The 15,210-nt window shown below is 47.3% G+C and overlaps 1 protein-coding gene across 2 annotated transcripts in view; it reads left to right on the top strand.

Annotated features, from left to right (window-relative positions):
* The window catches only part of USP7 (ubiquitin specific peptidase 7), a 1,253,379-nt gene that overhangs the window by 580,835 nt on the left and 657,334 nt on the right, over nucleotides 1-15,210 (top strand). For both annotated transcript variants that reach the window (XM_069210408.1, XM_069210409.1), the window contains exon 10: nucleotides 3,768-3,858. In XM_069210408.1, the coding sequence (XP_069066509.1) occupies nucleotides 3,768-3,858 (91 nt within the window). The remainder of the gene's footprint in view (nucleotides 1-3,767; nucleotides 3,859-15,210) is intronic.

The following is a 15,210-nucleotide window of genomic DNA, read 5'->3' on the forward strand; positions in this document are numbered from 1 at the left end:
AGTGGCTTCTGCCCCCCTTGGGGGCAGATGGACCTAAAAAAAATAGGCCGATTTGCCCCCAAGGGGGGCAGGAAAGGCCAACAGTTCTCTGCCCCCTTGGGGGGGGCGCCCCTTGCCCAAGGGGGCACCCCCCCCACATAAATACACATAAAAATAAAAAACCCTGGTGATCTAGTGTTTTCTGCCCCCCTTGGGGGCAGATCTGGCTAAAAAGTAGCCAATCTGCCCTCAAGGGGGGCAGAAATGGCCTGAAAAGACATGCCCCCCAAAGGGGAGCGACCCTTGCCCAAGGGGGTGCCCCCCCATCCACTACACACACAATCCCTGGTGCCTAAGTGGCTTCTGCCCCCCTTGGGGGCAGATGGACCTAAAAAAAATAGGCCGATCTGCCCCCAAGGGGGGCAGAAAAGGCCAACAGTTCTCTGCCCCCTTGGGGGGGGCACCCCTTGCCCAAGGGGGCACCCCCCTCCACATAAATGCACATAAAAATATAAAACCCTGGTGATCTAGTGTTTTCTGCCCCCCTTGGGAGCAGATCTGCCTAAAAAGTAGGCCAATCTGCCCCCAAGGGGGGCAGAAATGGCCGTAAGTAATTGCCCCCAAAAGGGGAGCGACCCTTGCCCAAGGGGCCGCTCCCCGCATGCCAGAAACACAGAAGTAAAACAAAAAAAACAAATCCCTGGTGTCTAGTGGGCATTCCTGCTGCCCGATCGCAATGCGATCGGGCAGCAGGAATGCTCAAAGAGACACCGGGGAAAAGGAAAAGCCTTTCCTTTTCCCCGGTGCCTCTTTAGCCCCAACCCCCCACCCACCGGGAAGAGGAACTCACCTCTTCTCTCGTCGCCGCACAGGAAGCAAATGGCTTCCTGTGCGTCGATATCCCCATAATGAAGTCCGCGCGCTGACGTCATTATGGGGGGGTCGGGGGTGGAAGGGGAAGGGCTTCCCCTTCCATCCCCGACTTTGGGGGGTGGGAGGGAAGCACACAGAGGGAGCGAGAGCGCTCCCTCTGGGCTGTGTGCCGAGGACGTAGTGGTTACGTCCTCGGCACAGCAGCACTGTGCCGCGGGACGTAACCACTACGTCTGCGGCACAGAAGGGGTTAACAGCTGCTGGTCTGCTTTGGAGCCGAAAAACTTCAACTTCTGGTGGGAAGTCTCCCATTGCAACATTGTTTCTCCGGATCATGCAAGAATTCTGCAACATCCAAGGCTGGGCATCATCCATGGTCACAAGGTCTCTTCCCTGCATCCGCAGGCACCTCAAGACCACGCTAACCAGCTTGTGTAGTCTGCTATTCCACGGACATCGAAAGGCTCTGCTTCACAGGTGGTGGGTCTGTAGCTTCCTGTGGGTCCTGCTTGTCTTCTGACAACTTGGGAGACTGTGGCCCCCTGCTCCTGCCACAGGACTGAACCCCCTGTGCAACGCTACTGTTACTCTCACCAAGGCTTGTTGTCTCTTCCTCTAGGTGATCTTCAGGTGCCAAGAAGCCTCATCCTCCAGCACTTTGCAACTCGAAGATCAGCCCCTGTACTGTAACTTGTGTGACGTGGGGCTTCTGTTTTGTTGTGCTGCTGAGGCCTCCTTGTGACTACCAGTGTCCATCGCCTATGGGTCACTAGTGTGGGCTCCAATGACTTCGGCTGGCCTTCCTGCCTGCTGAGGACAAGCCCTGGCTCCTCCTCAAGGGTAGAGTCTCCTGGACCTTGCTGGTCCCCTTAACTTTGCAAATATTCTTTAGCTCCTGCTGGCATTTTACAGTGCTTGTTGATGACCTGGCTGGTCACTGACCTTCCTGCAATTCAGCGACCTTCGAGGGACCGCTCATATTCGACTCCTTAGATCTTCTTCAGCTCCTGGACCCTGCAGCTAGACTTCTTACTTGACAGATTTGCCAGAACTTCACGTGGCATTGCCACCTGGGCACCTCCAAGGGTGCTGGACTCTGTCCTCTTCCTTTTCAGGCCCTCCATGTCCGGAATTAGTCCCTGCGATCCACCAGGATGGTCTACGGGTCGTGACAGAAGCTGGACAATCTAAGGCTTCCGCTCACTTGAGTCTCTTCTCCCCTCTGCATCTGGGTCCCCTGGTGTAGATACTCCTGTCTAATGGGTATCCTCCAGTGGGGGCATTCTCCAACCTTCCTCTTGTTTGTTTCCTCGGGGTCCACTGGAAGGGTCCTGAATCACACAAACTCCAATCACTACTCCCTGTTAGTCTAAGGGACGACTGGGTAGGTAGCTACCATGCACCTGGTCGCTGAGGACACTTACCGTACTTACCTCTGGTGTTTTCATCTACCCCTAGCCCCAGCTAACTACCACATTTACCTTGGTTGGGTTCTCTATTTTGCATTCCAGTTACTTAGTATATGATTTGGCCCTACATAGGGCCCTTTGTATTTTATGCTATTTCTATTGGTTATTTTGTTTATAAATTGTGTAGATGTCTCCAAAGGGTGACACGCCAATGCTAGTCTAGTAGTTAGTGCTGTAATAAAAAAAATCCTTTATTTTTGCAACACTTATGTGGTTCTTTCTTGTGACTAAGTTACTGTTTGACAACTGTGGTATTGTAAGTGCTTCACATTCTTCCTGGGTAAGCTTCAACTGCTTGCCACAGCTACCCCTGGAGAGCTTTTGCTATCTAGACTGCTATTCCCCATCACTAAGAATTCCCTTGACTCAGTATAGGGTGGTGGTCACACCATAGATGTACAGGTAAACTGAGCCAGCCTCCTGCAACTACCATGACCTATGAATGTTGTTGGAGAGTGCACATCCTCACTCAGCACATGCATTTAAAATGGCTTCACTTGCTATATCTAAAAATCGACAGACATAGCAGGGGGATATCTGCTCTTGCAGATATGCCCACACATGTAATATAATGCACTCTGCCTCACGGCTGTAAGGCCTGCTGTGGGGGTGACTTACAAATATTACCTACAGTTTGTAGGGAACCTGGCACACAGGCTGTGTGCTATGTTGTGTTTTAGGGAGCACCTTGTGTCACAGCCTACAATGGCAGTCTGACATGAAGTTGATGCCGGGTCCCTTGAAGTGGCACAAAATGTGCTGCAGCTCTTACCCTCTGCAGCACCTAGGCCCTAGGTACTAGAGCTACCACTTAACAGGAAATTACAAAGGTGCTACAGGGCCTTGTCACTTTGGGATCAAGTGACCCAGGTGTCTCGTTATTGGGGAAGGAACACTGGCACTGGGGACCTTGTTAGCATTGACCCAGTGAACTTGAGCAAAACTGCATCAAAAGCCATGTGATAAGTGTGGGTGGGTATTGCATCCAGAACCCAGCTTCCTACAATTCACTTTACTGGGCCAGAGTATGGAAAAGACTGACGAGTAATAACAATGTACTAGGCTGCTAACTCCAATGCTTTTATATTCGTTATTTAATTGAACTTTGAATGGAACGATTTGTTCCTTAATCTGTGTGTATAGGGTCCTTCAAGCCAAGGAGTCAAACTATGGCAGAAGTGGTGAGATCAACATGCAAAAGGCTGTGTTCTCATGTGGTTGGGGCCTAGCGGGCATGCACTTTGCTTAGGTTTTATTTTTGCTTTACTATACTGTCAGGTGTTCTGCAGTCTGATGCCCTCCCCCCCTCCCCAATAAGCCTGACACAAACTAGATACGTGGATTAGGCATTAGTTAAGATACTGAGTACTTTGTTTTTTTTAATTAAAGGGTTCAAAAGTTAAGGTAACCAGTATGTTCATGTCTTTTTTTTTTTCTTTTCTTCAGTCTTACATCCAGTGCAAGCATGTCGACTACCGATCTGAAAGAATAGAGGATTACTATGATGTCCAACTAAGCATAAAGGGGAAGAAAAATAGTAAGTTTTATCACCATCTCATAACCTTGAGTTTCTAAGACCTTCAAGCTTGTGTAATTTGTTTACCTTGATCTTTACTTGATGAATTGCATAAATAAAAGCCAGAAGCTTACAAAATGTATTAGACATCAATCAGCCCAACTACTTTTAGTTGTACTCCCACTATTTAATAAGAGTGGAACAAGTGATGAGTTTTAACACGCTAGACCAGTGGTTCCCAACCTTTTGACTTCTGTGGACCCCCATTTTATCAATACTGGAGCCCGGGGACCCCCACTGAATTATTATTGGAACCCGGGGACCCCCACTGTGTCATTACTGATAGGTGTTACCTAATATTATTAAATTTTGTAAGCAGTCACGGACCCCCTGAGGAGGCTTCGCGGACCCCAGGGGTCCCCGGCCCACAGGTTGGGAACCACTGCGCTAGACCTTTTATTAACTTGCTAAGTTCATCCATATTCTCGATGGTATATGGTCTGGTGCAGGATCAGTAGTTGTGGGAAATCTAATCATACTTGTATTTTTTGCCTGACTCTTATTAGTTTGAATACTAACAATATACATAATTGTACACACTCCTCAAACTTCATTGCTCATTGACCCTTTTATTATATCAACAGGAATCTTGGCATGCAAAAAGACTCTGACACTTAAATTTTCCCCAACAAAGTATTCCTTTGAATCAACTTAAGGGCACAACAAGGTTGGATAGTGAATACAAAATAAACATAGCTCTGAGTCTCAAACCAGCTGCTTTGCCCTTTGTATCTGATAGAGACTTAGCTACAGATTCCTTATGTTTGAATTTTCCCTAGACGGTCAGTCTGGATCCAGAAGATTTTCGTGAGCAGTGCCGTTCATCGGCTCTGCGTCTGTCAGCGTCATCAGCACTTGCAATGACGTCCTGGGTCCTATATAGGCGTCACCTAGGTGCGCCAATATTTATTTTCTTTCCGCACCAGCTAAGCGCTGATCTGAAGAGAACTGCCCCTTAGTCACTTTTTGACTGGCTTTTTTTTTATTTTTTACTTTCTGTTGAGTCTTTGAGTTTTACTCCTGGTGTGTTGAGGATGTTTTCTAGGAAGACAGGATTTGAGCCCTGTGGATCCTGTCATCAAGCGATGTTTGTGATGAATTGGCACTATGTTTCTCTTTAGTTTCTGGAGTGCAATCGCGACCTTAAGTTGTGCTCAGAGTGCTGTGCCATTCATCCAAAGGCATTAAGGGAGCAGTCCCTAAAGCTGATGGTGGCCTGGCACTCGACTCTGCAAGTTGAGGTCCTGCTCGAGAGGAAGGTCCTGAGACTGGTTGAGAAGTCGGGAGTAGTCGTCCCTCTCCCAAGTCCTTGGGATGATCTGGTTAGTCGAGGCAGAAGAAAAGAATCAAAGAAATCAAAACGCTGTTTGACTTACCCTCGTCTGTCGGCCGAAGAAACTAGGGAGCACCAACACTCTAGGTCTTGATCTGCAGGACCTGGGCCTGGGCTTGGGCTGAGTCCTCTCCTCCCTTCCCTGAGTTCTCAGGAGCTGTAGTGACTCCTGCCCAACTGGAAGAGATTTGAGCTCATGTGCCTCATTTTTGGGCAGACCGACCATGCTGTGAGTGCCTTTGGGCACCATGGGGTCAGAGGGTGGCCTCCTGGGTTCCATACCAGTAGCTCTGGCACTAATATGCTCCTGGGAATCCAGTCCTATATTTGGAGCATTTTTTGTCCTCGTACACCTCACAGGTAAGTCGCACCTTAATTCTGCAGGGTTCTTACTTCTATATCTGAAACAAGTGGACATAACGCCCAAGGAGGGCCCCATATCACCTGCTCAGCCTTCCTGTGGTCGCCCCCTGTGACTGGCACAGATGTAAGAGGTTTTTTTAAAATCATTGGACAACATATCCCTGGAAAGGGGCCCATTTCTGAAATAGAGCCCATGGCTTCCCTTTTTTTTTTTTTTTTTTTTGTTCAACCTCTGTTTAGGGCCACCCACCTTCAGATCTAATTTGGCTGTGTTCACAAGCATGTCCAGCCAGCTCCTGTGAAAGGGGGAGGGGGACTGCCATCACCCACTTCAAAAAAAGCTCTCTTCTGGCTAATAAAATAGCAAAAAACAGCAGACTCCTACTATTTCTCGACCACCCTACTGAGTCATGCAGTTTGCCAAAAATAATAAGGGGGAGATTTACAGTCAGTTCCTTCCTTATAATCTGCGACAGCGTTCCCACCACCTCAGACCAAAAATACAACTCTTGGGCACTCCATAAACATATGAGCGTCAGCGGTGTTTGGAACTCCACATTTAATGCAATTCACCACGTCCCCTTTCTTTATTTTCGTAAGTTTTGCTGGGGTGATATAAGCTCTGTGTATCACAGACAAATAGTTTTTCCTCAGCGGGGCAGCCTTAACTACCTCAAAACACATTCTCATGGATTCTTGCCACCCTGACTGCGCTATTTCTTTCGTCATAGTGCCTTGCCATACCTGCTCCGGCAACTTAAAATCGCCATTGATCAACTCCAGAATCTCCCAATACCACTTTGAAACCTTGCTGCCGTTGGGGGAGCCATTAAAAAGATCTTCTGCTAGGGGATTTCCCCCCTGCCGGCTTTGTCGAGTAGACTGTGCCCAGGCTGCCAGTTGAATATATATAAACCTGGACAGGGTACCTCCTGTTATCTTTGTTCTTCCCAGGGGAGTAGCACCGCCTCCTGTATAAGATCACCCCAGTATTCCAATCCGGCTTCCCTTATTGGTTTGGCCAAAGCATCTTTCAAACATTCTCGAGTGCCCGGAGAGTTCCAGATCGGACCTCGCTGATTGTAATAGTCAATCTTGATAATGGATTTCCCCTGGTGCCAACACATTGCTGCATCCCTCAACATTTTTTATCTTATTTTTTTTAAAGAATTTTGGATCACCAAACATAAAAAGAAAATGATTTGCCGCCCCCTGGATAGTTTGTCTCATCGCCTTGAACATAGCGCCCATAGCTGTATCATCCAGGGAGGTAAATAACCTCGAATTCCTCAGCAGAAAGGCCCAAGCGTACAGCTGTAGGTCCAGCAGTGATAAACTTCCCTTCTCTCTCCTCCTCCACAGCTTTTTCCACGCAATTCTGGGGCCCTTACATGCCCAAATAAATGAAGTGATAGCCTGTTGAAGCTTATTGAGATATCTACCATTCATTTGTAGCAGAATAGCATTCTGGATAACATTAATTGTGGGGAGAAGAAACATTTTAACCAGGTTTACCCTTCCCAGTACTGTCAACGGAAGATAGACCCAGTCCTTGATTAAATTAATACACTCCTTTAACAATGCTTCTGATTTTTCACTATCAATTTCTCTATCTTCTGTAATTAATAAACCTAAATAGTGCATTTCAGCCTTCCCATGCCAGCCATCCCATTCCTGGTTCCATGCCATTATTTCAGTCTTTTCTGAATTAACCTCAGAGCCAGAGCCAAAATCTTCGGCTAGCCTTAGTAGGGCTGGGAGTGCGGTCGACAAGTCTGCAGTGAATACCATTAAATCATCTGCGTAGAGTGCTACTTTCCTCTCCCACTGCTCCCATTTAAAAGGAGCTATTTCAGGAAGCTGTCTTATTCTCCTGGCGAAAGGTTCGATGTACAAATCAAACAAAAGTGGAAATAGCGGGCAGCCCTGCCTAGTTCCCCTCCATATCCTAAAAGAGTTTAATTTCCCATTGATTAAAATTCTAGCAGAGGGTTCATAATAAATCTGTTTTATAGCCCTACAGAAGTTATCTCCCAAATTGTAGTTCCTCAATCTGAGCTAAATAACCCCAATTGACCCTATCAAAGGCTTTCGTAGCATCCATAGCTATAACCCCCAAGGGGGATCTTATAAGCATTTGCGAAATCCATTGCCCCGATTAGAGTATGTGTGAGCTTGTGTAAATACCTGCCCTTAACAAACCCCTTCTGATCTGTATTAATCAAATCCTTTGCCACAAGATTTAATCTATCCGATAAAATATTTGCAAATAACTTGTAGTCCAAGTTTAGCAGCAAAATAGGTCTATATGACTCACACCTAGCCGTATTTTTAGCTGGTTTCAGAATCCGTGAAATGACTGCCTCATTCCAAGATACAGGGATTGGGGAGTTGTTTGTAAAAAACCTCAGAGAACAATCTTAACAAGAAAGGCATAAATACCTGCTCCAGAGCTTTATATAATTCACCCAGGAGACCATGAGGGCCTGGAGCCTTCCCCCCCTTACTTCCCCTCAAGACAGCTGTAATTTCGCCTTAAGTGATAGGTCTATTCAACCAGCGCTGCTGCTCTGGGGATAGAAAAGTGAGAGTATCTTCCCCCCAACCAGGTTTTAACAGCCAATTCCATAACCTTAATCTCTTCTGTATAAAGTTGGGAAAATAATTGCAAAAAGGCCCTATTTATTTTCCCACTCTTTCTGGTCCTCTGTCCTTGCTCTACCTCAACTTCCTTGATACAGTTCCTCACTTGATCCCTTTTAACTTTCCATGACAATAGTTTCCCTGGGCTTTCCCCATATTCAAAGTGCGCCAACTTGCTTGCCTCCCATCGCTTTACGACCCTTGATTGCAAAAGAGATCCAAATTGCTGTTTAAAAACATCCAATCTCTGCTGCCTTACACGCTTCTCCCCTTCATCTGTACTCTTCAATAACTGCTCTCTGCAATTCCTCATCTCTATTTCCAGGTGCTCTAGTTCTTCCCTGTGCAACTTATTTTTATAGCTGGCAAGGCTCATAAGTAACCCTCGTAACACTGCCTTGTAGGCATCCCAAACCACATGGAATGAGGCTGTACCTACGATCTCTTTAAAAAAAAAAAGAAAGAAAAAAAAAAAAAAAACCTCTTTAGTCTACACGCAGCTTGGTTCCAACTTCTTCATCTAACAATAAGGAGCAGTCAACGTCCTCCGACTCACCTCCCTCAATTTTAGTAGGTTCATTTTTAATACAACCGCTCCATGATCAGATAAATGAGGGGGAAGATACACTATATTAACTATCGCATTACGCCAAAGCTGATCCACCAAGAAATAATCAATCCGCGAAGAGTGGCTATATTTCTTGTTATTATGTGAAAAAACCTGCTGAGAACCTGCTCTATCCCTCCACCAATCACCTAATGCCCTTTCCTTCATCATCCTTCTCAGAAACTGCTGAGAATTACAGTTAACTGTTGATCTGCTTTTAGTTGATCTGTCCTGCTTATTATCAAGTATTATATTGAAATCTCCTGCCATTAACACTGCATCAGAAAATCCAAAAGCTGACAAAACAGCAGGAGAACATGGCGGGTGCTCACTGTGAAGCGCGCTGAAGCACTTAGCGGTTTCTCGGTTGGGCGCCGGCACGGGGAGACTGCGCCTTTGGCGATTCCTTAGCTCCATTGAATGGGAGCACTGCTGCAGTTGTGCGGGGCTGTTTGCGGTGTTCCTGGCGCCTCCCCCGGGCTGTGCTGGTTCAGGGCGAGGTCTGAGCTTGGTCGCTCAAGACGACTTGTGGCCCGACTTTCCTTCTGGGTCAAGACCGGCAAGTCAGCACAGAAGCTGACAGGCTGCTGCTCGAAGGCAGAGGAGCTTCAGTTCCGAACCTGGCAGGAAAGTGGTGTGGTGGTAATATTCCTATCTGCTCCCTGCCTAGCGAAGGAGCATTCCGGGACAAGTTAGGAGGTAGTGGGATTGGGGGAAGCCAGCAGGGCAGTGTGTACCGCAAGTTTGATTACTCCAGTATTGGAACTTTCATAGATTCACATGCTTGAATCATTCCCCGTCGTCGAGATGGGAGTCCCGGTATAAATTTTCATAAGTAATGTTAAAACATATTGAAGAGAAAAAGGCCCTAGGCCTCTTCAATTTGATAGTCTATCAGAGTCATTTTGTGAAAAGGACCAAACTTGATCCTCCACCAATCAGGCGACAGCACCCTTCAGAACCTCCTGAGAGAAGCTCTAGCACCTCAGATTTTCTACCGCACGTCATGCTAGGGAGTCTCCTCAGAGCTCTGCTCTGTTTTCACACCTTTATTCAGCTCTTTTTCTCTCAGAGAAACTCAATTATTTTGATTTGTCAGCTATTTTTCAACTGTCTGACAAGGAAAAGAAAAGTCTCTTTAGAGACTGCAAGACTTGTGGGAAGAAAAGACTTCATTCTGAAGATCCTCCTCAAGACTGCATTTACTGCCTCTATCCAGATCATTCAGCCAAGGACTGTAAGATTTGCCGTACTTTTTCTTCTAAAACTTTAAAGGATAGAGAAGGCAGATTACTAATATGGCTGCAGAAACTGAAGCATAGGAAGGATCCAGTTTCTGATTCTGAGAGTGAGGAATCATCCACTTCCAAGAGATCAACTAAAAGAGCAAGATCACGCTCTAGATCTCCCTCACAAACCTCAAGGAAAGCCCTCAAAAAGACTGCTTCAGGGTCTTATAAGGGTCACAGCCCATCTTCTTCCCCAACTAGACTCAAGTAAAGAGGGGAAAAAACATTCTTCCAGTTCGGAGAGGCACAGGAAATCCTCATCTGTTCCATCTGTGCCTTTCAAAAAGCCATCTTCTGTGACTGGAAAAAAGGCCTCGTCGGCGGATTCCCCGTCGACGGCACCGTCGGTGAGCGCATTGCCGACGACTCCAACTACTTTAGGTGTTCCGTCGTCCACGGCTCCGTCGGCGACATCGTCGATGGGTACACCACCGTCGACGAGAACTACGACTACTTCAGCGTCGACGACAGTCTACACCTCGTCATCGTCGACGGCGCTGATGTCCGTATCAGCTTTACCGTCGACGAGGACTTCGTCGACGGTAGACTCGTCGGCGAAGCTTGCAGCTATTAAAATAACAGTGCGTCCAGCATCGACGGCACCGTCTACGACAAAGTCAGTTTACACGTCGTCGACGAGATCGTCGACGACACCGTTGACGAGGGAAAAATACCAAAAAAGAACAAACATTAACTCCAACCCACACTTCACCTAGTAAGGTATCCTCCCTGGTACCAGTACATCTTTTGGAGGGAGATGATGATTCAGACGAAGATGGGCCTTTTGGTACGGCCCACAGCCCCTCTGAATTGAATATAAAATATCAGGAAGAGGAGGAATATGAGGAAGCTTATGATCCCCAGGCTTCCTTGGAGCATCAGCAGTATAAACAGGGAACGTATATCCCTTCCGACCTGCTTACTGGCCTTAGAGCCATGTTGGTGGATTATAACAGAAGGTTTCCTCCACAAGGAGAACAGCCTCATCCATCGCCCATTTCTGGTCCTTCTACTCCACATCAAAGACTGACGACTTTGCATCTCACAGATGTGGCTACCCCAGACATGACAATTCCCCAGGACACTGACATTTCAGATGGAGATCAAGAAGGAGAGCTCATAGATGCTCACTCAGAGTGGGACGAGTATATTATTCCTGCTCCATCTTCTCCTTCGAAGGTGGAGTCCCCACCTGAAGACATTGGAGGTTTTCACAATCTTAGAGAGGGCAGCCAAGCGCTTTGCATTACCGCTACCTACGAAGCAAACAGATTGTTTCCTTTATGATTTTAAAGAGCCCTTCCAGAAGTCTGTGCGTTCCATCCCGATGGTGAACTACTTGTGGGAAGAAGGCCTTAAAGTCATGACTAATCCAGCAACAGTCACAGCAGTTTTACCACGTCTGGATAAGAAATACAAAGCTCCCGATGATGCCCCAACATGCTTGACAGGCCATCCTCCTCCAGATTCCGTAGTAGCTCAAGCGGCTCAAAGAAGATCAAAGAATCCTTCGGCTCCAATTTCTGCACCCCCAGATAAGGAGGGTAGAAGGCTAGACAACATAGGAAAAAGATTTTCTTCTATGGCCAGCTTAGTGCTTAGAGCTGCCAACTCCTTAGCTATTTTGTCGCGATACGACAGACAGCTTTGGGCAGATATTGCACCTTTCATTAGTCAACTGCCGGAAGACGTAAAAAAAGAGGGTCAACGTGCGTCTGCAGAGCTTATAGACTGCGCAATGGACATAGCGACCACTGCTTTCAGACAGCTTGCAGGCGCTGCTGTATTAAGAAGACAGGGCTGGCTCAAAGCCACCTCATTTCGTCCAGAATAAGATCCTAGACTTACCCTTTGATGGCCAAGCGTTATTTGGGAAACATGTGGACGAAGCCCTACAGTCAATTAAAACGGACACGGACACTGCAAGGTCACTAGGGACCCTGCAATATCGGAAATCGGCCAGCCCTCTTACAGAGGAGGGTATCAACAACAGAGATACTCTTCCTATCCCTCATCTTCACAACAATTTCGGCCATACTATTCCCAAAGACAACCAGCCTATAATAGACCGGCAGGCCGTGGACGCTCAACCCGCCCTGCTAAGGATGCAGCTCGTAGAACCTGATGTCTTCGAGGCGCCGGCTACGCCCAGTCTTCCTCCTGTCACCCTGGGCGGAAGAATTTCTTTATTTCTCAGTCAATGGCAAACCATTACGTCAGACAAGTGGGTCCTACAATTAGTGGAACGGGGCCATACTTTAGGATTTGTCCAGAAACCTCCCCCCAACCCTCCCCGCAGGACTCCTTCAAGATACCCTCAACAACTCAAAGAAGAGGTCTACAAGCTCCTTCTCAAGGAAGCTATAGAGAAGGTGCCGCGGGTTCAAAGAGGAACAGGATTTTATTCCAGGTTCTTCATAATTCGAAAAAAGTGGAAGGATTGGAGACCGATCCTCGATTTAAGGCAACTAAATGTATACCTAAAGAAGCAATCGTTTCGAATGATCAGCCTGCAAGACGTCCTTCTGCGTCTCAATCAAAGAGATTTTATTTCATCGCTAGACCTCAAGGACGCATACTTCCACATACCAATCCACCCTGCCCACAGAAAGTATCTGAGATTTACCGTAGCCGGGAGCCATTATCAATATCGCGTCCTTCCCTTCGGGCTCAAATCAGCCCCAAGAATATTTACCAAATGCCTAGCACCAGTGGCAGCCTTTCTCAGGAGAAGAAAGCACCAGGTCTTTCCATACTTAGACGACTGGTTAATAAAGGCAAAGACTTACACAGGAGCACACAAGTCAACAAGAAAGTGCGTTTCCTTGCTGACCAATCTCGGATTCACGATCAACTGGGAGAAGTCCAACCCTCTACCAGGCCGCAGTATTACTTTTCTGGGAGCAAAACTGAACACGGAATCCGGCATCGCATGTCCCACGTTAGAGAGACAACAAAGGTTACTAACCCTAGGGAGTTTCATACAAAGAAGACGAAAGGTTACAGTCCGTCTCTTCAAATCACTATTGGGCATGATGTCTTCATGCATACCTCTGATCCCTCTGTGTCGGCTAAAGATGCACCCCTTGCAGGAGCAGCTAAACCGTCAATGGCTTCAAGTATCAGGAACTTTCGAAGACCAGATACAAATTACTCCGATAATGATCAAAACTCTCAAGTGGTGGTCTCAAAAGCATCATCTCTCAATCGGTCTCTCGTTTCTTCAACAGCCAGCCCCGTGGACCATAACAACAGATGCCTCACTGGAAGGCTGGGGCGCAGTATTACAGGACCTGAAAATAAGTGGCAGATGGTCAACTCATCTGGCATCAAGGCATATCAATTGGCTAGAACTCAGGGCTGTGCACCTTGCTTTACAAGCGTTTCTCCCAAGAATCCATGGATCGCGAGTGGTGATAAGAACGGACAACACCACTACGATGCATTATCTCAACAAACAAGGAGGTACAAGATCTCTCACCCTCTCCAGGGAAGCCCAAGCGATCTGGAACTGGGCCTCGCAGCAAGGCGTCACACTGTCGGCGGTGCACTTGCCGGGAATAAACAACAAAGCAGCAGATACACTCAGCAGACAGAAATCGGAATGCCACGAGTGGGAATTAGACCAGACTGTACTCACCCAGATTTTTTCCCAGTGGGGAACACCAACAGTGGATCTGTTTGCAAAGAAGGACAACGCCAAATGCCAGTTCTTCGCAAGTTGGCATCACCAAAAGGGATCTTGGGGGAATGCGTTTTCGATAGTCTGGTCAGACATCTTTGCTTACGCCTTTCCTCCCATTCCGTTGATCCCAAGGGTCCTCACGAAGATGAAAACAGAACCGTGCACTCTCATACTGATAGCCCCGTATTGGCCGCACCAACATTGGTTCACAGAGCTCCTCATTCTCTCAGTCAAACCTCATATTCCGCTGGAACCGTTACCTCATTTACTAACAATGAACAACGGGCAAGTTCGACACCCCGATCCACACTCAATGCAGTTAGCGGCATGGCTCCTCACCACAGAGAATTTGTGCATTTAAATATCCTGCAGGACTGCAGAGATATTTTGTCACAGGCCAGAGCGGATAGCACTAACAAGGCGTATCAGTGTAAATGGAGGAGATTCTGTGCCTGGTGTCATCAACGTCAAATTGACCCTTTTCTTTCATTACCAGAAGAGATTTTGCCGTATCTCTTAGAGTTAGCTCGATCTGGCCTAGCACACTCGTCCATTAAAGTTCATGTAGCAGCCATGGCTGCATACAGACGTACAGAGGACACACCCTCGCTCTTCTCTTCTCGGCTGATTAAGAGATTTCTAAAGGGGCTGTTCAGGGTTTACCCTCCTTTCAGACCTCCACCTCCTTCGTGGAACCTGAACATTGTTTTGGCACAACTGATGAAGCATCCTTTTGAACCGATCCACCGTGCTTCCCTCAAACATATATCGTGGAAGGTTGCCTTATTAATAGCTCTTACATCAGCTAGGCGGGTCAGTGAGGTACAAGCGCTCTCCATCCAAGAGCCATTCCTACAGCTTAAACAAGATAGACTACTAATGCGCACTAACCCGCATTTTATTCCAAAGGTTCCGTCAGTCTTTCACACTAACGAACCTTTGGTCTTCAAGTCTTTTTTTCCCTCATCCATGTACTCCAGCAGAGAGGGCATTACACTCTCTAGACGTGAAAAGATGCGTTCAATTTTATTTGGACAGGACAAAAGCTTTTCGACGCTCTAATCAGCTATTTGTGGCGTACAGTGCCCCTAGGAAGGGGTACCCTCTATCCAAGCAGAGTATTTCAAGATGGATCGCCTCTATTCGCTTCTGCCATCAGGCAGCGGGCAAACCTTTGCAGTCATCTGTGCATGCTCACTCGACGAGAAAAGTCTCATCGTCAGCGGCACTGTTTGCCGGAGTGCCACTACAAGACATATGTAGGGCAGCAACATGGAAGAGCTGTCATACCTTTACTAAGCACTATTGCTTGGAGTCCCCCTCGCACGGAGAGGTAGCAGTGGGCCAAGCGGTTCTCAGGAATCTCTTCAGGTGAAGGTGAGCCATTTCTCCT

Source organism: Pleurodeles waltl, chromosome 10 (assembly GCF_031143425.1).
Source record: "Pleurodeles waltl isolate 20211129_DDA chromosome 10, aPleWal1.hap1.20221129, whole genome shotgun sequence".
NCBI classification, from domain to species: domain Eukaryota; kingdom Metazoa; phylum Chordata; class Amphibia; order Caudata; family Salamandridae; genus Pleurodeles; species Pleurodeles waltl.